Here is a 23,329-nt window from a genome sequence, read left to right as displayed (position 1 = left end):
TTTAGCCAGATAGCCCAAAAGAAGGGAATAATTAGAATACTCTATAAAATGTTGTGCAGTCATTAAGGATGGTTTTTATGAAGCACCATGCAAACGCGAAGAAGCTACGCTTACAAAGTTCAGCGTTTCAAAGCCCACAGGCAACATGAACCTAATTAAGTTTAAGAAAACTAGTTGTAGGGGGCGCCTGTGTGGCTCTGCCGTTAAGCATCTGCCTTCGGCTGAGGTCATGGTCCCAGGGTCCTGGGATCAAGCCCCGCATCCGGCTCCCTGCTCGGCAGGAAGCCTGCTTCTCCGTCCCACTGCCCCTGCTTGTGTTCCCTCTCTCGCTGTCTCTCTCTCTGTCAGATAAATAAAATCTTGAAAGAAAAGAAAGAAGAAAGAAAGAAAGAAAAAGAAAGAAAGAAAGAAAGAAAGAAAGAAAGAAAGAAAGAAAGAAAGAAAGAAAGAAAAAGAAAGAAAAGAAAGAAAACTAGTTGTAGAATAAGACTATCAGGAAGGGTTGCTGGAAGGGAGGAGGGCAGGGCCTGGGCTAGGTGGGTGATGGGAATTAAGGAGGGCACTTGCTGTGATCAGCCCCAGCTGTTGTACTGTTGTACGGAGGTGATGAATCACTAAATTCTACCCTTGAAACTGATATTACAATATATGTTAACTAAAAAAAAAAAAAAAAAAAAGACTGTCAGGAAATGTGTCCAAATGTTAATTAATTAATTAATTAATTAATTAATTAATGGTGTTTGGGGGTTGGATTTTTGTTTTTTGTTTCCTTTTCAGTCTTTTCCAACTTTTGTGAAGCTTGTCTATTACTACCCCACCCCTTTTTAAAACTATGGTTTTAAAAAAGTGCACACCATAAAATGTGCCATCTTAACTATTTTTAAGCATACAATTCAGTAGCATTCAGTATATTCATAGTGTGCAACAGATCTCTGGAATTTTCATCTAGCAAAACTCATCTACCAGTTTTTAATGGGAAAATAATATAAAGATATTTTTAAAAATATAAACTGCCCAAGGCTAGCCCTGAACATTGTCCTGCTTCAGCTGGTTTTATTTATTTATTTATTTGTTTATTTTTTTAAGATTTTATTTATTTATTTGAGAGAGAATGAGATAGAGAGAGAGAGCATGGGGGGGAGGGTCAGAGGGAGAAGCAGACTCCCTGCCGAGCAGGGAGCCCGACGCGGGGACTAGATCCCAGGACTCCAGGATCATGACTTGAGCCAAAGGCAGTTGCTTAACCAACTGAGCCACCCAGGAGCCCCAGCTGGTTTTTAAAAATGTCGGGATGAAGACGCCTTTCCTTCCTTCCCCTGGCCTCCAGCCTATGTCACCTGGCAGGGACATTCCAGAGCCCCTTCTCCCTGGGCAGCCCCCCATCAGGGCCTCTGCTCCTCCCAGCACTTCTCTCCCCTCCTCCACAGCACCTGGGTGTGCTGGGGCCTCAGCCCCTTACCCCGCACACCCTGCAGTGTGTGTGCTCAAGATAAGGGGCCAGGGTGAGGGAGAATGAGGGGGGAAGATCCCCTGAGTATGGCCTAGGGGTGCTGGGGGAGCCCTGGATGTTTGGGCTCACGGTCTTTGCATCTAGTCACTCAACCCCCTCATGTCACATCAGGGATCAGATCCCAGGATTCTGTCACCTCACACAGAGCCCTTCCTTCTAGAACAGACTGAAGACTGTTATATTATGCACAGTATCAGAGAAAATGGTCAGTGTTGGAGCTGATTCCATGACTGGGAAAATACAAACAAACTTAGGTTGGGCTGGGTAAAGCCATCTGACTACAGCAAGACATGCTGCCATTTTTGCCAAATTGCCACACAACATGGCAACAATTCCATTACCAGCAGGGAGATGTCAGGTCGTATTTGTTATAAAGCTGATCTGATATGCTCAGTTCTGGGCATGAATGTTTATTCTTCATTGTGTACTTTATGGATATATGCTCACTACTTTTTTTTCTTTTAAGATTTTATTTATTCATTTGAGAGAGAGAGAGAAAAAAAACAGGGGGAGAGGCAGAGGGAGAGGGAGAAACAGGCTCCCCACCGAGCTGGGAGCCTGACCTGGGGCTCAATCCCAAGACCCAGAGATCATGACCTGAGCCGAAGGCAGATGCCCAACCATCTGAACCACCCCGGCGCCCCTGCTCACTACTTTCTTAGAAAGAGTTGAAATGGGACAAGGAGGTCACATTTTAGATCAGCTGGCTCTTCTTTGATTTAAGTTAGGAGACGTGTTGATCAGTCACAGGATATGAGAGCTGCAAGGGAATTTTAAGATCATCTGCTCTTACTCTGGCTGATGAGGAAATGGATTTTATCTAAACCTAGAACCTCCAGGATGCAGGGTTAAGAGGCACAGTTAACTTTCCGATTCATTTCCCATGTAGACCAGGACAGGCTCCCTGTGGCACTGCAGGGAATAAACCATTCCATGAAAACAAAGATAGTCTCTAATCACACATCCCAAACCAGTCTCGTCTAGCAAAGGTCTATAAAACGGGATCTTTATTTTTGTTCCCAACCCAAAACTAAAGGGGCTGGAGGAGGACCATGGGTGGGTGTGCGCCACCATGTCACCTGACCATCACTACTGCCCAGATGAACCCAATCATGGAAACTCCAAGTGGGTGGGCTGGGGGCTGCGTGCGTGAGTGCACGTGTCCGTGTGAGAGCTGGGCCCAGCGTCCTCAGTTCTTTGGCGTTTGGCTTACCCAACCGCCTACCCTTGTGAGGCAGCGTCAGCAGCTTCCTGGCTCCCAAACCAGCACGGCTCCTCGCACACATGGCTGTTCAGTCAATGTTGGTGAGGTGGGCTCAGAGCCAAAGGAGCTGTGCCCCCAACTACCCAGCCAACATCGCAGGGGCCCCCCAGAGCTCTAGAGTGAATGGGGATTCGCCTCTTCCTTCTCTCTTCACACTTGACTCAGAAGGGATGAGAGAGACGGTGCCCTATTTTCAAAGTCCTCCAGCCTTTGGAAGCCCTTCCTGGAGGCCCTCTTCCTCTCTTTGAGGCCCTATTTCTCAGCCACGTGGAACTTTGTGCTCAACCATCCCACCTCTGTGCCCGGGGAAGGGCGAACAGCCACCACCATACTCTTGGTGGCAGCTTTTTACCAACAGAAACTGAGACTGTGGCCAGGCTATCTGTGTCCTCCATTCACTGGGCTCCTTCGTGCACGGGTCCTTCCCTGCCACCATCCCTTCATTTGAGAAGTTTACAAACCTGTAGGAAAGTTGAAAGGATAATACAGTAATCAAATGAACGCCTATCTAGATGTACCTATTACTAACATGTTGCCACAGACAATATGGTTCCTGCCTTGGGCTGCACCGCTCCCCGCAAGGCTGCTGAGATGTGCCCACCCCACTACTTCAGCAGCCAAGATGGGAGAATGCCCCCCACGAACATCCCAACCTGCTTCCAGGGCCCCCTCATGGTGGACAGTGACACTGATGTGCAAAAAGTGGTGTCCCAGGGATAGCTGTGTGGGGGCTGGGGGGTCTGGGGTGTTCACAGGAGCCCAGGAGGCCCTTCCCAGTGTGGGATGGAGTTGGAGGGGGAGAGACGGGGGCAAGCTGAGAGTTGGGGCTGGAGGCTGGAGGCCAGCACCCCCCTCCCCCACTCCTGATGCAAATCCCCAAGGCATCTGAGAATCCTACACTGGAACCGACTTTCCAGACAGGAAAAGGCAGGAGGACAGAATGCACCCTTTAAAACTTTTGTTTTTGATTTGTAACTTGGTACATCCTTAGACACAGGTGTCCTTTTGCTCCAGCCCCATCGTTGTGAGGGCCTTAGCCATGGGCTGGAATCCTGTCACCCACTTGCCAGCAAGGTGATGCCCACTCTGAGCGTCCGTTTTCTCATCTGCAGTAACATCTGTAACTGTTGTGATGTTGTGATGAGTCCATAAGTTGTGATGATTCCATAAGTTCTGTGGAAAAGCATGAGGCAATGAGCCCAAGTCACCTTAGTTACCCGCCCTCGTGATGTGGATGGTAGGCTGGGGTGCCGGTCAACAGGGAGTGTCCATTAGAAATTCTAATAAATCAACTTTCCGCCATCGATTCCCGGTGATGGGGGTGTTCCTGAAGCCACCGACACCTGCTTTCTTATTCCATCAAATATCTCGGATTCAAATTCCCACCCAAGGACTAGCATCGAAAACGTGGTTATTTCCACAAACCACCAAAGCTTCTGAAGTAGACACTTTTCTTTAAGCTACATAGTGGCTTGATTCCGCAGCGGCTGTGTGACCAGAGCTGAGCAAAGTCTCTCCCAGGAACCCGAGGCCCTCCATTCCCCCAGCTCCCTACACTAGACTCAGTACCAGGAGACGGAAAAAGGGAGCGTTTACTTGGAGTCAGTAATTAAATTGAGCAATGGCCACAAACAGCCTAAATAAGGGTGCTGGCTACTCAGAAGAGGACAGCCGGGTCACCTCTGGTTGAAAGTTTGACGACAGAGTGTGCGCAAAGCTGTGGCCCCTCACCTGCTTCCTGGCATTGCAGAAGGTGTGGGAGGGGACCAGGGCCAGGGACCCAGTTTAAAGAAATTAATCCTTAAAATTGGAAACATTTGGAAAACTCCAAAAGAAAAAAATATTTCAAGTTCTCTACCTCTTTCCAACCACACAGTCGTGAGGACTTTCCCAAAGTTTTCATATACCTAAAAAGAAACTACCGGTGCAGATTACAGAGCATTGTCCCTTCCTCTTTGTGTGGCATTTCCATTTGGCCTGGGAGGGGGTGCAGTCCGGGCTTTCCAGAGTCTCCCCACCTAAAGTGCTCACACAGGGAAACTCATGCAAAAGTCTCTGGTGGATGTACATTCCAACCGAAGGTGCCACAGAATCAGAGCCCCTAGGATAATCCTTTCATTTTACACATGAATAACCCGAAGCCCAGAGAATTGGAGTGAACACAAAGCTAACTGGAAACAGAACCGGAATTGAAATCCAAGTGACCCTGACTCACCACCCAGTGGTCATTCCTTTCAACCACACAACACCGCCAGGAAGAGGGACTATTGCTCCCTGAGGGCCTAACTCATGCCCAGAAGTAACTCTGATTACCCCTGGCATACATTAAGTATCTGCCGCATGAGTACATGAGTGAGTGAGCCCTCCCAGCTAGAAGCTTCGGTAGGAGTGAACCGGAGAGAGTTCTAGGTGTGTGGGTGTCCGTGGTGAGTATGGCTATGTAGAGGGCTGGCCGCAGAGGGGCCCAGGCTGAGTGGGGCAAACAGAGGGGGTGGGGGCAGAATGAGGGCAACTGAGCAGGGAGGGGTAAGGGGCCCGAGCCCAGAGGGCCGGGATGCCAGCCCCTAAAGTGAAGGCTGTGTTACCTGCTAGAGGGTGTGAAGGGAACAGGTGCCCAGGAGGGACCGCCCAGCAAACACCGGGAAACGGGAGGTTTGGAGTTCAAAGAGAGGTCAGGGCTGCACCATGTTATAAAAGAAATATGGAGCCATGCTTTGCATCCGCAGAGTTGTCTTCAAGTCCCCAGAGAGGGCTGCGTTCAATCTTCGGCATCGGCCTGCCTTTCTGCGGCCCCTTGAGGATGGAGACGTGTCCGATTAAACTTTCCCTCTGGCGTCCTCACTCCTCCAGCACTGCACTTACGTAAAGAAGAGGCACACAGGCACACCTCCCTCCGAACAGCAAAAGGGAGTCCCCGGCACCCAGGAGTAGGGAAGGTGAGGGAACCGGCAGAGGTAGAATCCAGCCCTCTGCGCCCTCCTGGGGCCGAAGAGCTTTTTCATCGCTGACTCCCAATGGAGAGGCTGCGTAGACAACTGTGCAGGGGGTGTGCGTGCGTGTGTGTGTGTGTGTGCGCGTGTTCATGGTCAGATGCCGCCAGGTATTCACTCTAACTAAACCCCACTACAAACGTTTCGGAGCGGTACCTGTATTTCGAGACGGACAGGCAGGAAAGCAAGGACCTAAGAACCAGGTTCAGGGGGGAGGACGAGAGTCAGAGTCACGCTGGAACACTCCACTTTCGTGTCCCAAAGCCTGTCTCCTCGCTGTGTTTGACCCCGCGGCGCGGGCGGGGAGCCGGGGGCGGGGGGGTGGACCGTGCGCACCCACAGCTGCAGAGCGCCCCGGCCTGGCCCAGCCAGGCCCGCGCGGCCCCGGAACCCACCCCGGGCGGCTCCGGGTGGGACCCCGCCTGCCCAGGACGGCTCAGCGGGAACGGTCTCCCTCCGGGGGGGGTCAGCAACGGGGGGGGGGGGGCGGCAAAATGAGGGCGGGGAGGGGCAGAAGCCGCGTCCTTCCCGCCCGCCTCCCCACTTTTAAAGTCTCCAACGTCTCCCCCTATCTCCGCCCCCAAACCCGCTTCAGTAGGCGCATTTCCCGGCCTGACTTCCCCAGCAGGGGGTCCTCAGTTCCCCTTTCTGTTCTCCCTCCTGGGACAGCACCGCGTGGAAGCGGCCCGGGGAAGATCGCCCAGGGGGAGGCGAGCCGAGGTGGGGCGCCGGCAGCAGGGTGGCGGGGGAGGGAGGCCTGGGGGGCGAGGAGGGAGGCCCAAGGCCAGCCTGGACGGGAGGAGGCGCGGCCCGGGAGGGCGAGGCCCGGGGGTGGGGGCTCTGCGGGCGCTGGGGGGAGCGGGGGCGGCGCTCGGTCCGCGGGGGCGGAGGGGGCGCGGCCGGGGAGGGCGAGGCCCGCGGCCATTGGTCGGGGCAGCCCGGATGGGGGGTGGAGAGCAGACGGAGGGTCGAGTCCCGGGGAGCGCGCCGGGGGCCCGCAGTCGCAGCGGCGGTCCGAAGAGCCAGTTCCCGGAGCGTAGAGCCGGCGCCCGCCATGAGGGAGATCGTGCACATCCAGGCGGGCCAGTGCGGGAACCAGATCGGCACCAAGGTGGGCCGGGCACTGGGCTCCCTGCGGGTGGGCAGCTGGCAGGCCTGGGGTGTCGGGGCTCGACCCCTCGGTGCGGGCGCCCTGGTGCGCACCCTCGGTGCGCCTCGGTCCTCGGAGCCCAGCCCTGCCCTGCGCGGCACTCGGGAAGTGCTTCGAGGAGTGGCGCGGCCGAGGAGGGGGCGTCACAGCCAGGGACCCCCTGCCCCTCACCCCTATCCCCACCCCAGCTGGGAGCGGCCACCGGCGGCTCAGGCGCGCCTGGAATTCGGCAGCCGGGCCCAGCGCACCCCGCCCCGCCGGGCCAGCCCTGGCGTGAGCCGCGGGGGAGGGCGCCCTAGGCTTCGGGTTCTGACCGTCTGTTCCCCCGCCTCGCCCTGCCCAAGTTTTGGGAAGTGATCAGCGATGAACACGGTATCGACCCAGCCGGAGGCTACGTGGGTGACTCGGCGCTGCAACTGGAGAGAATCAACGTCTACTACAATGAGTCATCCTGTGAGTAGCGCGGCGCCGCCGGGACTCCGCCCTTCCCCGTCGGACCCCGCCGTCCCCCTCCCAAACCCTCGGCCATCCCCGCCCGGACCCTGCCATCTCCTCCTCAGATCCTGGCCACCGCCATCTGGGGCCCTAGCCATCCCGTCCCGGACCATCGGCCACCCCCAAATGAACCCCGGCCATCCCTCTCCCGGACCCGGCCTTACCCCTCTGGGACCCCGGCCTTCCTCCTCCGGGACCCGGGCCTTCCCGGGTCTTCTCCGACCGATCCAAGGTTGGCGCTCAGGATGCCGCCCTTGCGCTAGGGTAGTTTGCCCTCGGAAATTTTCCCGGGATATAGCAGGATGCCCGACTCCTTCCTCGCTTCCCCTGGGGCGGGAAATCCGCCGTCAGTTTCTTTCAAACAGCCGAATTTGGCCTATCACGGGGTCTGAACTCTTGAACTAGACAACCCGTTAGTGTTGTGAAATCCCTTACTGGGTCACGTCCGACTTTTTCTTTTGTTTTGTTTTTCAGTTTAAAATGGATCTCTTAATGGAGATTCTTGGCTAAAAATTTGAAAAACACCCAGTTAAATGACTTCTCTGACTTTTTACCGACCTCCAAAAGCACTCTATGCTCCCTGGAAGCTGAAACTACAGACAATTCTGGATAATTGGTGGAGTTCAGTACAAATTCCAAGCTGTGGTTTATCCAGGTTTGGGAATAATATCACCTCTGCCCTGCATACCTACATATATATTGTGGCTACGTGTATACATTATTTGTTACAGTTTTTATTATAAAAGTGATAGGTGCCCTTCACAAAACAACAAAAAACTAAGACTTTGAAAGAACACCCAGAAAATGACAGATGCTACCCTTCCACATGCATGACATATATCCCCAGAAAGAATTAATCTGGTTTTTGGAGTCACTTGCTGTTTGTCCACACAAGAGTTGTGAAGAGCAGGATACTGGGTTTTATTCATTGGGTTTTATTCCCAATCACTGGGTTTTATTCATTCAGCAGCTAGAAGAAAAAGTCTGGACAAGCAGGGCATAGAATATGAAATTTCTAGATAGCACTAAAGAAAATTCCAGTTATACATTGCACCTCCTGTTAACCTTTAGGTCCAGCTTGTGAACTTCCTTTGCTCAGTCTGGCTGTGTGTGTGTAGACGGACAGGAGTTGTAGGGCAGATCCTGTGTGCAATCTTATTAACCCCATCCTCACTGGGGAACAAGTTCCTGCCCACGAGGCATGAGAATGTGCTTGCTAACAAAAGGGCTACACAGCATCACTGGTTCATAAATGAGAGTGGATCCTGGCCACCCCCCTCTGGGGCCCTAGGAAACAGCCTGGAGCCCAGAAACAGCCCATGGGATCGTACCCTTAACGAGGTGCTCAGGCTATAGCTTGGATTCATGTATGCGTGTGCATGAGGCAAGTGCCAAAAAGTGGAAAGAATGTAGAGCAACACAGCAATTAGCTGCAACAGTTACAGTTTATTTCCGTGGAGCTAAAGAAGTAAAACTTCCCAACAGGAAAGAGGTGTCAGGGTGAAGTGGAAAATACAGAAGGCAGGAAGTCAGGAGACCTGATTTCTCATCCTGCTTGTTCCTGGCGCTTCCTCTGCCCATTCATGCTTGAGCTGGTTTCCTCATCGGAACAACTTCAGCTGGAACTGTGCTTCCCCCAGGCCCCTCCCAGGGCTGAGGTTCTGGGGTCCTAAGAAAGCCAGGCCTGTTTCTGAAGAAACCCTGCTTCCTACCCATCCAGGCAGCTGTGCTGGGGGGACTCGCTATGGGACAGTCCATGACTCTGGCGACCAGAAAGTGACGCTTGGGGGTGGGCTTTGTTCTCTTCCAGCTCAGAAATACGTGCCCAGGGCTGCCCTGGTGGACTTGGAGCCGGGCACCATGGACAGTGTGCGGTCTGGGCCTTTCGGGCACCTCTTTCGGCCGGACAACTTCATCTTCGGTGGGTTCCATCTCTCCTGCTTCCTTCTGCCTCTTTCTGTTTTTTTTTTTTTTTCACACATCAAACTATTTGATGTGCAAGATTAAAAGATAAAAGCTTAGGATGGAAATTAGCAGTCTCCAGTGTCATGACAGGGTGCTGCCACTTTTAGTTCTTGACTTTTCTTTAGGAAAGTAATCTCTGTCTCTCTAAATGAAATGCTTGTATTGATAGTTCTTGGTTTAACAAATTTTTTAGACATTAACTTCTTTCTTGCCCTTATAAATTATCATTAATATGATGATAATCATTTGTTTTGGTTCCTATGTGGCTCATCTTTTAATTGCAGTGTGTTTATATTTCTCTTTCATTACCTATAGAAAGTTATTTTGCCTTTTTCCCAAAGGCTGGCACTATGTGAATTTTGTTTTGTTAGAACTGGGCAAATCCTTCCCTCCCTTCTTCCACCTAAGACATGATAAAGCACCCGTCCATCTGCACACTCCCAAAGAAAATTATGTAATGTTAAATGAAGCAGCACCATTAGTACTACCAGCCTCCATCACCCTGTAGCCATGGTTTTTAGAGTCAAGGTTACTTGCCAAAATACTCAAAGAAGGAATATTCAAAACATGCAAGAAGAGACAGAATCCTGAAAGATTTTACTGGTACATGAACTGATGACTCTGTAGTAGAGTCAGGCAGTGACCTGTTATAAAGGGAACTCAGCAAGATGAACGTTCACAAAGTTTATGAATCCTCTGGGTATCGGCCCCCTCCCCATCACTCTGACAACTTACACAACCAACAGGACAGGCAAAGTTTCTGATAATAACTTGTTCAAGGGTTGGGCCATAATTGGCCCCAAGCAAAGCCTCTTCTGGACTCTGCTGCCCAATGTGGTAGCCACTAGCCACATGTGGCTATTTAAAGTTAATAGAAATTACATAAAATCAATTCACTTCCTCAGTTGTACTAGCTGCATTTCAGGGGCTCAATAATTAAATGTGGCGAGCGGCACCATATTGGACATATGGAACAGTTCCTTCATTGCAGCAAGTTCTATTGGAGAGTAGTGCTCAAAACCTTAATAGAGATACTCCACTAAATAAGGGGAATGAAAAGAGAAAACAGAAAGGCACTACACAAACCCATGGCCATTCATAACCACTTCTACCTTAGGAGCCAAGGTAGAGCCTACAGGATATGTGGCAGATTTGAAGGTGTTCCATTCGACAATCGTATTTTAATGTTAGATACCACACCTTCACTTATATTCTTTCTCAGAAATTACTAATGTAATTGAGTAAGAAATATGCCTAGAGAGAAAAATGTTACTTATCAACAAAAGTACCTCAATCAACAACAAGCACAATTTCCATGCCCATAAAAGGTAAAGTGTCTTACAAGGAAATGAGAGGCTCTTAAGGCCGATTCATGGCTTAAAGTTACTGTGGTATAGAAATTAAATCTATCAAAGATCTGCTTTCCAACCCCTTCCTCAAAAGGCACCATGTGGAGATGATTTCATTGAGAGTAACAGATAACCCTCTGCTATTTAAACCCTATGTATCTAGAGTATCTCCTACACAGTAAGTGCTTGATAAATATTAGCAACATCTTAAGAATGCAAGGATGGTTCAACTTTGAGAAGTCAGCTAATAGGGGCACCTGGGTGGCTCAGTCGGTTGGGTGTCTGCCTTTGGCTCAGGTCATGATCCCGGGGTCCTGGGATCGAGGCCGGCGTTGGACTCTTTGCTCAGCAAGGAACCTGCTTCTCCCTCTCCCTGCCGCTCCCCCTGCTTGTACTCTCTCTCTCTTTCTGACAAATAAATAAATAAATAAATAAATAAAATCTTAAAAAAGAGAGAGAGAGAAGTCAGCTAATAGATTAAGAGTGACAACATCTTAATAGGTGCCCCAAAATATTTGATAAAATTCAGTATGTGTTCCTGACTTGTAGAGGACAAAAACCCTATATGCAAGCTGGAAGTAGAAAAGATACTTCCTCTGTTTAAGAATTATCTACCAAATCCATCGCAACGTCACACTCACTGGTGAAACATCAGAAGTATTCCAAAGCAAAGTCACGTATGAGAAAGAGATGTCCATTGTCTCTACTATTCCATGTTTTGAAGGTTCTAGCCAGTGCACGAAGACCAGAGAAAGAAAAGAGATACAGATCATTTAAAGGAAAAGACAAAATTGTTATTTGAAGGTGGAATGATTCTCTTGGATTTTCCAGATAGCCTGTCCAATGACCAGTGATTGGCACTTATAAGACCTCAATAAGGCAGTCAGACACATGATAAAGACTCAGACGTTATTGCTATGGGGTGACCAACTGTCCTGATTTGCCTGGGACTGGGGGGTTTCTCAGGACACTACCTGCTCAGTGTTGAAACTGGTAAAGTCCCAGGCAAACTGGGACAAATTGATCTTAAAAGTAATAATCAATTATAAAATATAATGGGAAAGTATCCTATTCACAATAGCAATGAAAGTTATAAATACCTAGGGACAAAATTTACTAGTAATTGGGAATGAGGAGGAGACATTAAAACAAGACATTTTTCTTCCAACAGACAGGGTACTTTAAAAACCAACAGCTAGCACTGGTGAGCTTGCTTGGGAGACTGAGTTGTAAGCATTGTCAGAGAACAGCTTAATGGATTCAGCAAATCTGGAATTTTGATTCAGCAGTTTCAGTTCAAGGAATTTGTCCTGAAGAAATGTTCGCACATGCATTATGGACATTGCATACTGGTCTCTAGAAGAGCTGAACCCCTTTGCCCGCCCCTCCCGCCCCCTTGCCCTTACTACCGGCTGGTGTCAGTCTCTGTCAGTTCAGCAGACTGCTCCCTCAGCTCCTGTGGTGGAGACTTGACTGGGCGACTATTCATATTCTGTATGCCCAGAAGGAAAAAAGGACAACTCCCCTGTGGCACTGATCTTGACACAAATCAATGCCACCTTGCTCTTTCTCTTACTCAGTGGGTATAGATTCTTCTTCCCTTTTTTTTTTTTTTTGTAAGATTTTATTTGACAGAGAGAGACACAGCGAGAGAGGGAACCCAAGCAGGGGGAGAGGGGGAAGGAGAAGCAGGCCTCCGTGGAGCAGGGAGCCCGATGCGGGCCTCAATCCCAGGACCCTGGGATCATGACCTGAGCTGAAGGCAGACGCTGAACTACTGAGCCACCCAGGCGCCCCTAAGCGGGTATAGATCCTTAGCAGCTGTAGACCCTTCTTGCCTGCACCACCTCACTGGGTTACTGAGTTCGGGTCACCAAAAAGAGAGATCAGTGAATGGGGAGAAGGGAGACTTGGCCGCTAATTTCAGCTCTGCTACCTCTGGGGTTATCAGTTCCCTTCCCGGGGCTCCTTCAGCTTGAAGGTCTGAGGAATGAAGGGCCCTCAAGCATCCAGGCCTCTGTAAGAATCTGAGGGAAGCAACGGCCTGTCTCCCCAACGTGCACAGAAATATACTTCCACATAGAATTCTGCTCAGTTTCTTCCCTTGGAGGTTTTTGTTTTTGTTTTGTTTTGTTTTTAAGATTTTAATTATTTACTTGAGAGAGAGAAGGAAGGAGCACAAGCAGGGGAAGCAGCAGAGGAAGAGGGAGAAGCTGGCTCGCCGCCGAGCGGGGATTCGATGCTGGACTCGATCCCAGGGCCCCGGGATCATGACCTGAGCCAAAGGCAGACACTTAACCATCTGAGCCACCCAGGCGCCTTTCCTTTGAAGGTTTAATTGATTTTTGGTAAGAATCTGAGAGGTAGCTAAGGTTTCTTGAACCTGAATTACAGTTGGCTGAATCTACCCCAGTCTCAGTAAACTTTACCAAAAAATAGATTTGATCATTAAGAAAAGTATACAGTTGACCCTTGAACAACACATGGGTTTAGGGGTGCTGACTCCCTGCACAGTCCAAAATTTACTTACAGTTTTTGACTCCCCGAAGACTTAACTACTAATAGCCTACCGTTGATTGGAAGTCTTACCCACAACATAAACAGTCGATTAACACCTATTTTGTATGTTCTATGTATTCTGTGTTCTTACAATCAAGTCAGCTAGAGAAAAGAAAATGTTACTAAGAAAATCATAAGGAGGGGCGCCTGGGTGGCTCAGTCATTAGGCATCTGCCTTCAGTTCAGGTCATGGTCCCAGGGTCCTGGGATCGAGCCCCGCATCGGGCTCCCTGCTCAGTGGGGAGTCTGCTTCTCCCTCTCCCACTCCCCCTGCTTGTGTTCCCTCTCTCGCTGTGTCTCGCTCTGTCAAATAAATAAATAAAATCTTAAAAAAAAAGAAAATCGTAAGGAAGAGAAAATATATTTACAGTACTGTACTTATTTATCAAAATTCTGTGCGTAAGTGGACCCATGCAGTTTAAGCCCATGTAGTTCAAGGGTCAACTGTCCTTGATTTTTGATGGGCAGTGCATGGTAGGAAATTCAGACGTGCAGAAGGCGTGTACAGCGGGAAGCCGGCCCCTCCCTCCCCTCTCCGCTTTGTTCCCTCCCAGAAGGCTGCTCCGGTGACTGACCTCGTAGGAGCCCTTCCACGGACATATGCACTTTAGAAGCGAATACATGAGTTTGTGAGGTTTTGTTTTGTTTTGTTCTAAGATTTTATTTATTTGTTTGAGAGGGAGTGAGCATGAGCAGGGTGGGTGGGGAGAGGCAGAGGGAGAGGGAGAAGCAGGCTCCCCGCTGAGCAGGGAGCCCCATGCAGGGCTCCATCCCAAGGACCCAAGATCAGGACCTGAGCCGAAGGCAGACGCTTCACCGATGGAGCCACCCAGGCGCCCTGTGAGTTTGAATATATAAACATCTGGTAAAGCTTTATTTATGTAAAATACATGGCTTTCCTGTTTCGAGGAAGGATATAAGACAACATATAGTAAAGACAGTCATAAAACATGGCCGTTTAAAACACAGGGTGAACTGGAGAGTTAATTCAATTGCAGCTGATAATTAATTTAAGCTCTGGGTTTCTAGCAACTACATTCAAAAAAGGAAGCCCAGGACACGGTAGTCATCATCATAAAAGGCAATATACCACTTTTTTTTTTTGAAGATTTTATTTATTTATTTGACAGAGAGAGATGCAGCAAGAGAGGGAACACAAGCAGGGGGAGTGGGAGAGGGAGAAGCAGGCTTCCCGCGGAGCAGGGAGCCTGATGTGGGGCTCGATCCCAGGACCCCGGGATCATGACCCGAGCCGAAGGCAGATGCTTAACCGACTGAGCCACCCAGGAGCCCCGGGCATATACCACTCTGAAAAAGGGAGATCCCCCTTCATTCTACATTATTTGTATTTATTTATTTTGATCTTTGCTTTTTTCAACAAAAGCTAATATAGAACTGTATTATTAAAAATTAAGAACTAGAGTAAAAGAATTATTCTATATGATCATCACATAATCATTATTGGCATTGAGGTATATTTCTACCTTTTCTTTCTGTTTGCTGATTTTCATTATCTGTGAACACCATCAGATCTTCTTTCCCACTGAATATTATGTTTAAGTCATATTTCATGTTAATATATAGTTTCTAAAATCTGTAAGTTTTAATACATAGCATAATCTGTAATTATTTATTTCATAGTGGCCAATAATCAGGCAGTCATTTCTTACCAGATTTTGCTCTAAGAAAAAATATATGGGGGCACCTGGCTCGCTCATTCGGTGGAGCATGTGGTTTTTGATCTTAGGGTGTAGAGCTTAATTAAAAAAAAAGAATATAGGGGTGCCTGGGTGGCTCAGATGGTTAAGTGTCTGCCTTCGGCTCAGGTCATGATCCTGGAGTCCTGGGATCGAGTCCCACATCGGGCTCCCTGCTCCTTGGGAGCCTGCTTCTCCCTCTGCCTCTCTCTCTCTCCCTCTCTCCGTCTCTCATGAATAAATAAATAAAATCTTTAAAAAAAAAATAAAAGAATATAGTAATATAGAATCTAGATGTTCCCATCTTGGTTCACATAAATTGGTCTGTGTTTCTAACTCTGATCACAGAATAGATCCTCAAAAGTAAAATTACCGGGTCAGAGCCTGTGAACATATTTAGGTCCATTATACATTTTGCTTTAGTCTTTTAGTGGGATTAATACCACCAGCAGTGTTTGAGACCACAGCAGTTTTTGCTCTCCTTTTGCCTGAAATTAAACTTTTAAAAAAATGTATCAACTGAGGGACTCTGAACAATATAATCAACAATGCTTTAAGAAATACTTTCGAGGAAATGGGAAAAGAACTCTGAACTCGGCAAGTCTGTATAAACTGTAGAAATTGTCTGTATAAGAAAAAGAGAAACTTGCACTCCCATAAACAGGACTCACACATAGAGAAACCTGAAGACCCAGCATTAAAATACAACTCAGTGAACCCTCTTCTGATGGGGAGGGGCAGTTAGCTGAAACACACACACACATACACACACGCCCCTTATTGCTTCCTGAGAGAAAATAGAAAAATATTATCGAATTGTACATTATTTCAGATGTTCAGACTCATTCTTGTTACCTTGGGCTTCATGGAACTTTGTTATGTTTTATTTCTTACAATGGGTGGTAGGTAGGTAGATATGAAGCCTGTTTCACGGCCTTTTTCACGCGGTGAAGTCTGTCCTGAGAAATGTCGGCATGGGTAAGGCGATGGCTCTTGTTGATGCACTTGCTGGGGAAGGGTTTCTGATCAGACCCTGGAGGCCATGTGCCTTCCCCGCCTCACTTGTCTCTCACCCAGCCCAGATGTCTGCTCAGGGTCAGGCCTCCCCTCAGCCACCACTCCTGTGCAGCTTTTTAAAAGAGTCTTTACTGGGGGCACCTGGGTGGCTCAGTCATTAAGCATCTGCCTTTGGCTCAGGTCATGATCCCAGGGTCCTGGGATCGAGCCCCGAATCGGGCTCCCTGCTCTGCGGGGAGCCTGCTTCTCCCTCTCCCACTCCCCCTGCTTGTGTTCCTGTTCTCACTGTGTCTCTCTCTGTCAAATAAATAAATAAAATCTTAAAAAAAAGAGTCTTTATGAAACAAAAAATATACATAAAAAAAGAGGCTTTATGAAATTGGATCAAACTATTGAAGTTGTGCTAAGCTGGTTTCTCATGGCAGCCGCTTCAGTGATGGTGGAAGTTTCCTTTGGTTTAATGTATTTGAACTGAAAACTGAGAGAGCCTAAGAAAGGTCCGGACTCATCTTTCTAGCTATCAGTAAGTGGGACAAAAAAGATTAAGAACAAATTCACACAGACCTATGGTGACCGTTTAATTATCTAATCCACGGCCCTTGTAAACTTTCAAGAATGTTAGAAACGACATCTGGCTTTTATTTTTATTTTTTTTTTAAAGATTTTATTTATTTATTTATTTAATAGAGAGAGACAGCATGAGAGAGGGAACACAAGCAGGGGAAGTGGGAGAGGGAGAAGCAGGCTTCCCTGCAGAGCAAGGAGCCCGATGCAGGGCTCGATCCCAGGACCCTGGGATCATGACCTGAGCCGAAGGCAGACACCTAACAACTGAGCCACCCAGGTGCCCCACAACATCGGGCTTTTAAACTGCCTCTAGGATTGCTTCTTGTATCTTTGCTTCTTTGTTAGAACATGCATCCCTATTTTTGATTCAGAATATTTTGAGCAGATTGTACTGATGTAAAATAGCTTTAATAGTAATATTTAAAGCCAACACTGAGGCACCTGGCTGGTGCAGTCGGTAGAACATGCAACTCTTGATCTCAGAGTTGTGAGTTCAAGCCCCACGTTGGGCGTGGAGCCTATTTACAAAAAAAAATTTTTTTTAATTCAAAGCGGACACTACTCTTAATTAAGAACTGAATTGTTTAAATGAATCTGCTTATTTTGTTAAAATAGCATGCTTGTTATGCTTTCACCTTGTTGAAAGGTGTCCAGAGTGTAGAAACACAGTATATTGTTTGAGGAAACAGTTGTTTTTAAGTCATCCTCTATTTAACAAAAGAGGCAGAATTGCCTAGGAGGTGGTTCAGCCCCCTGTAGCTTCAGAGCTCCCTGTCTCAGAGTTGGTCAATTACATACACCAGTATCATTCCATCTCTAGGTGTGGTTTGAAGTGGTTTTTAAAAAAACACTGACTTGAAGTAATGTATCATTTTAAAAGTGAAAGTTATCTGCGTTTAAGTTTTGTACATGAATGTACTTAAAAAAAACTTTTTCTTAACAAATTGCTGGTTGAATTGCTGGTTGTATAGCATTCGTGCCCAGAGACAGTGGGAGAGAGTTTTGTGGGAGAAAATGGAACACCAGAAAGCCTCTTTCTGCACATGTAACTTTCCCCTCCCGACTTAGGGCTAGAGGGGGTCAGGGAGCACTTAATCCCTTACTCGATGTGAGCAAGAGCAAGTAAACCAGAGGATGGACTCTGAGAAAACCCTGGGGACCTGTTGCAATCCGCAGGCCAAAGCTTAGAGATTGCAGCCTTGTGTTCTAAGGTCCTGAGCCGCTGATTAATGTCCCAACATCTCATTACAGAACATGTTCAACTCATGACCCCCAAATATTTAACTGGGAACATCTGTTGCTAGGAGACGGTGGCAAAATATTTTCAGAAGTCACTTGCTTCTTCCTTTTGTCAAGAGCAGAGAAAACCTCGTGGCTAATCATGCTGTAAATACTGAGGAAGCCGAGTGCGCGGTGTGAGCTGGGGAAGGGTCAAGTTCAGCGAGCTTGACTTCCTGCGGTTACATGCCTGCCTGAAGCTACCTTCTTGTTGTCAGTTGCTGGCTTCTACTCTGTTTTATAACATTTTGTTTTAAAGATTTTATTTATTTATTTGACAGAGAGAGAACACAGCGAGAGAGGGAACACAAGCAGGGGGAGTGGGAGAGGGAGAAGCAGGCCTCCCGCCAAGCAGCCAGCCCAATGCGGGGCTCGATCCCAGGACCCTGAGATCACGACCTAAGCCGAAGGCAGACACCCAACGACTGAGCCACCCAGGCGCCCCTGTTTTATAACATTTTTTTAAAAAGATTTTATTTATTTTTTTGAGAGAGAGAGAGAGCAGGGAGAGAGGCAGAAGCAGGCTTCCCGATGAGCAGGGAGCCCGATGCGGGGCTCGATCCCAGGACCCCGGGATCATGACCTGAGCCGAAGGCAGACACTTAACTGACTGAGCCACCCAGGTGCCCCTCTACTCTGTTTTAATGAAATCATTTCTTAGCCTCTTTTTGACAATTGCACTCGCATTCTTTCCTTTGTGAAGGTGTGCTAGTCCTACACTGAGCTCCTCGAGCAAGGCTAGCCCAGCCCTTGTTCCTCTCCCTGCCTCTGGTGCATCTGGCCAGGCCACTGCCTGCTGGGTTGGGTGGGGAGGGGTGGACAGGAGTTAGTGGGGGGCATAGGAAGAACAATGGCCATTTTTGAGTCAGCTGGGCCAGAGAAAAGAGAATCTCTGTTTGTAAGAGAGAACGCAGTCACCTCCTAGACAAGGAAATGGCCACCAGAGAGGGCTAAGTGGCCGGTGCCCTTGGGGGGTGCTTGTGAGGGGGAGCTGCAAGCTTGGAGGAGCTTGCTTGTGCCCAGCCTGGGCCCCTCGTGAAGCCGCGGTACTGCCATACCCATCATCTTGGGGACTTTGAGCAGATGGGACAAAGACAACAGGAGTGAGAGGCTGAGCTCCCTCGCGAAGTGGGGCTAAGACAGCTGAGCGGGGGCAGCTGTGTGTCATTCCAATGGGCAGTTCTGCCCTCCTGGACGTGTCACTATTGAATATTTAAATGTGTTTACTGTTTTCATCATAAAGTTAAAACTGCACATGTTTTCTTCAAACACACAAGTATGTAGTATAGAAATGGAACCTCGGGCGCCTGGATGGCTCAGTCGTTGGGCGTCTGCCTTCGGCTCAGGTCATGATCCAGGGTCCTGGGATCGAGCCCCGCATCGGGCTCCCTGCTCCGCGGGAAGCCTGCTTCTCCCTCTCCCTCTCCCTCTCCCCCTGCTTGTGTTCCCTCTCTCGCTGTGTCTCTGTCAGATAAATAAAATCTTTAAAAAAAAAAAGTGGAACTTCCTCATCCCTTGTACAGATGACCCTGAGATTTTATTCACTGGGGTAACTAGTGGAATGGCTGCTCGTGTGTTCGTATGCATTGAAACCATCACTGATTTAACCAGTCCCCTGTTAAAAGATATTTGAGGTTGTTTTCCTTTTCTCTTTACTATTATTACAAACTGCTCAGCACGTTTGTCTACGTCATTTCCCACATGTGTACATATACTTGTCTAAGCAAATTTATAGAAGTAAAATTGCTGAGCCTAAGAGGACTAACTTTGATAGATATGCTGAACTGTTCTCCATAGAGCCTGGTCCTTGTTATGCCTCCCCCGCAGCCCCAGTTCTGGCCAACAGGGTTTGCCAGCTTTTTGATCTCTGTCAGTTTCGCAGGGGAGAAATGGAATCTCCTTGTTCTAGTGTACATTTCTCTTATAAGGAATGCATCAAATATTTAAGTTATTTGAATTTCCTTCCCTGTGAACTGTTTATATCCTTTGCCCATTTTCCTAAAAGTTAGTTTTCCTTACTCATTTGTAGGACTTCTTTAGGTATTTAAGGAGGGTATCCCTTTCTTTGTATGTGATACAAGTCACTAGTAGCGAATACATTTTAAACTTACTGAAGAGCCACAGGATTTTGGCTGTTTTTCTTGTTTTACAGATTTCCACTTAACACCCACAGTGTTTGGCACTGATAAATGCTGTGGAAGAGTCAAGGATATTTGAGTTGAGACACATTCCTCCAAAAGTAGGCCCTTGTGTAAGGCCACACCCACAGTACACGGCAGAATCGGGGGTGGGGGGCAGCAGCAGAGCTCAGTAAGCGGGCCCCAGCCCGAAGCGCACGAGGGCCTGGAATCTGCTTGTCTTACCTGGTGTAGCACTGGGCCACTGTCGGGAGGCAGCCAGAGCTTTGTCACCGTCTCCAGCTCAGCTTCCCACTGGTGTGCCCCGTGTCAGCCATGGAACTGCCTGTCCAGAGCAGAAAAGCTGGTTGCTGGATGGTGGTTGTGGATTTTTGCCACCAGTTAAGTAGACAAAAATCAAGCGAACATCTTTGGAATAAGTGGAGAGAGGTCCATACAGTAGGATTCCAGCACTGTCTTAGCTCTGAGCAGAAGGGCAAACAACCCGGGCATCTCTGCTTCCTCTCGTTTTTTTGGTCCACTTGACACATTCAGGTCACTTGCCCAGCTCCTGTGGTGCGTCCGGGTCCTTTTCATCCGATACATAGGGAAATTTGATAGGGATGCTAATGAATTTGTTCTTTAATTATACATTCTTTTTAGAACTAGATTTGATATATACCGATTTACTAAATAAACACAATGCCTTTTAATAATCTTCCTCGCTTCTTAAATAACTTACAATTTTGGCTATATATTACATTGCCTTCTACCGGTTAAAATCATGAGCAACAGCAGTGCCTTGTTTTATAGTTTATTACTAAATAGATATATTATCTCTCGCCATCAGAGGGGCACAGCCAGGCATGGAGGTGGGGGAAGGGGACCATGTTCATCGTGAGCTTGTGGAGGTCAGCACTGAGCATTGACTTTACTGCATTTCATAATTTACCCTACAGTGTGCTCTAGAATTTAGTTCTAAGTGGTTTTTCTAATAATCCTTGGAATGTATATTACTGTATTGATTTGGATCGAAAAAGTCATGTTATTCTGACAGAAAATAAGTCCAGGGGCAGCTGGGTGGCTCAGTTGGTGAAGAGTCTGCCTGGCACTAGGGTCACGATCCCTGGGTTCAGGGATCGAGCCCCTCCTTGGGCTCCCTGCTCAGCGGGGAGTCTGCTTCTCCCTTGGCTCCTCCCCCTGCTTGTGCTCTCTCTCTGTCAAATAAATAAATAAAATCTTTTTTTTTTTTTTTTAAAGAAAGTACAGTTTGGAGGATTGCTCTGATAATTAGGGCTGTCTTTGCCAATTAGAGTATATATCTTACATTTTCTATAACCTGAATAAGCTAAGCTTCAACCTAAAAACTCTTTCCAGTAAAAACATACTTAAAATATTTAATTAAAAAATCATATTGGCAGAGTTGTACTGGAATTAATATTTACATTTTCCCAACTCTTTCCAAGTCTACTGGACTAAGACAAGTGCCTCTCAGTAAAAGAGGCAACATTTGGTAAGTCCTGGTGGCAAAGCCTTTTGATTTCTCCCAGAAACAGAAGAATGAGCCAACTCAGGTTGTTTCCAGTGCTACTTTCCATAGAATTGAGTCTGGCGCTGAAAGATGTGTTTTTTCATCATTGTCTTAAAAGTATGAATAAAAGGGAGCTTCCTCTTCCCCCTGCCCCTGTGCCGACCTACTGAAATTGTGTGCCACTCTCTTGTGCTTTGTCCCAGGACAAACAGGCGCAGGCAACAACTGGGCGAAGGGGCACTACACGGAAGGGGCCGAGCTGGTGGATTCGGTGCTCGACGTGGTGAGGAAGGAGTGTGAGCACTGCGACTGCCTGCAAGGCTTCCAGCTCACGCACTCGCTGGGCGGGGGCACGGGCTCAGGCATGGGCACACTGCTCATCAGCAAGATCCGCGAGGAGTACCCCGACAGGATCATGAACACCTTCAGCGTCATGCCGTCGCCCAAGGTGTCGGACACGGTGGTGGAGCCCTACAACGCCACGCTGTCGGTGCACCAGCTGGTGGAGAACACCGACGAAACGTACTGCATCGACAACGAGGCCCTGTACGACATCTGCTTCCGCACGCTCAAGCTGACCACGCCCACCTACGGCGACCTCAATCACCTGGTGTCGGCCACCATGAGCGGCGTCACCACCTCTCTGCGCTTCCCGGGCCAGCTCAACGCCGACCTGCGCAAGCTGGCCGTGAACATGGTGCCCTTCCCGCGCCTGCACTTCTTCATGCCGGGCTTCGCGCCGCTCACGGCCCGAGGCAGCCAGCAGTACCGCGCGCTCACCGTGCCGGAACTGACGCAGCAGATGTTCGACGCCAAGAACATGATGGCGGCGTGCGACCCGCGCCACGGCCGCTACCTGACCGTGGCCACTGTCTTTCGGGGCCCCATGTCCATGAAGGAGGTGGACGAGCAGATGCTGGCCATCCAGAACAAGAACAGCAGCTACTTCGTCGAGTGGATCCCCAACAACGTCAAGGTGGCCGTGTGCGACATCCCGCCGCGCGGCCTCAAGATGGCCTCCACCTTCATCGGCAACAGCACGGCCATCCAGGAGCTGTTCAAGCGCATCTCGGAGCAGTTTTCTGCCATGTTCCGGCGTAAGGCCTTCCTGCACTGGTTCACGGGCGAGGGCATGGATGAGATGGAGTTCACCGAGGCCGAGAGCAACATGAACGACCTGGTGTCGGAATACCAGCAGTATCAAGAAGCCACGGCCAATGATGGCGAGGAAGCTTTTGAAGACGATGAAGAGGAGATCAATGAATAGAGGCGCATCCTAGTCTCAGATACCACAAATCAGATGTTTCTTTAACTCCGGAGCATCGTGACCCTGATGGCCACCACATGGTGCTCTGCTCTAAATATGTGGGTATAGGCCCCTCACCAATGCAACAAAATTGCACTATCAGTCATCTGGAACGAAGAAAGTACATCGGAATAGCAGAGAATCGGCAGTCTTACCCAATCAAAAGATCAGACGACAGATCTTCTACTGGAGGACTTGAAACAATAAAGGGGCCATCAAGGAAGAGCTAAATGAATTGACTTCACCTTCTGTCAAGTGTTCAACCATGCTGAGAATTAGCAAGGAAGTTAGAAACAGTGTTTTTCATCCTTTGTGTTGAAACCTGAAGCTGTGCAGTGTTGCCTTATATTGAAAATGCAATATGGAACTTTAAAACAACTAATTCATAATAAAACACTAAAACCATTCCTTTGCCTCTTCCAGCCTGTTTCCTGATAGATTTGTTTGCGTTGTTATAATGGTTACTTGGGTACCTTGTCTCTTACTGGGGTGAACTGCTCCTGCCACTCCAGTGAATGAACTCAGAGGAAAGGC

General features: G+C 48.4%; 1 protein-coding gene across 1 annotated transcript; it reads left to right on the top strand.

The window, feature by feature from the left end:
* The first annotated feature begins 6,701 nt into the window (after positions 1 to 6,701).
* TUBB6 (tubulin beta 6 class V) lies at positions 6,702 to 23,202 on the top strand. Its single transcript, XM_025865145.2, has 4 exons — positions 6,702 to 6,875; positions 7,259 to 7,367; positions 9,220 to 9,330; positions 21,693 to 23,202. Exons 1-4 carry the CDS (start codon positions 6,819 to 6,821, stop codon positions 22,754 to 22,756), a joined length of 1,341 nt encoding a protein of 446 aa, XP_025720930.1. The 5' UTR covers positions 6,702 to 6,818; the 3' UTR covers positions 22,757 to 23,202.
* The last annotated feature ends 127 nt before the right edge of the window (positions 23,203 to 23,329 follow it).

This window comes from Callorhinus ursinus, unplaced genomic scaffold (genome assembly GCF_003265705.2).
Source record: "Callorhinus ursinus isolate GAN/ISIS: 27379988/994484 unplaced genomic scaffold, GSC_fseal_2.0 scaffold86, whole genome shotgun sequence".
NCBI classification, from domain to species: Eukaryota; Metazoa; Chordata; class Mammalia; order Carnivora; family Otariidae; genus Callorhinus; species Callorhinus ursinus.
This window is presented reverse-complemented; position numbering and strand designations above follow the sequence as displayed.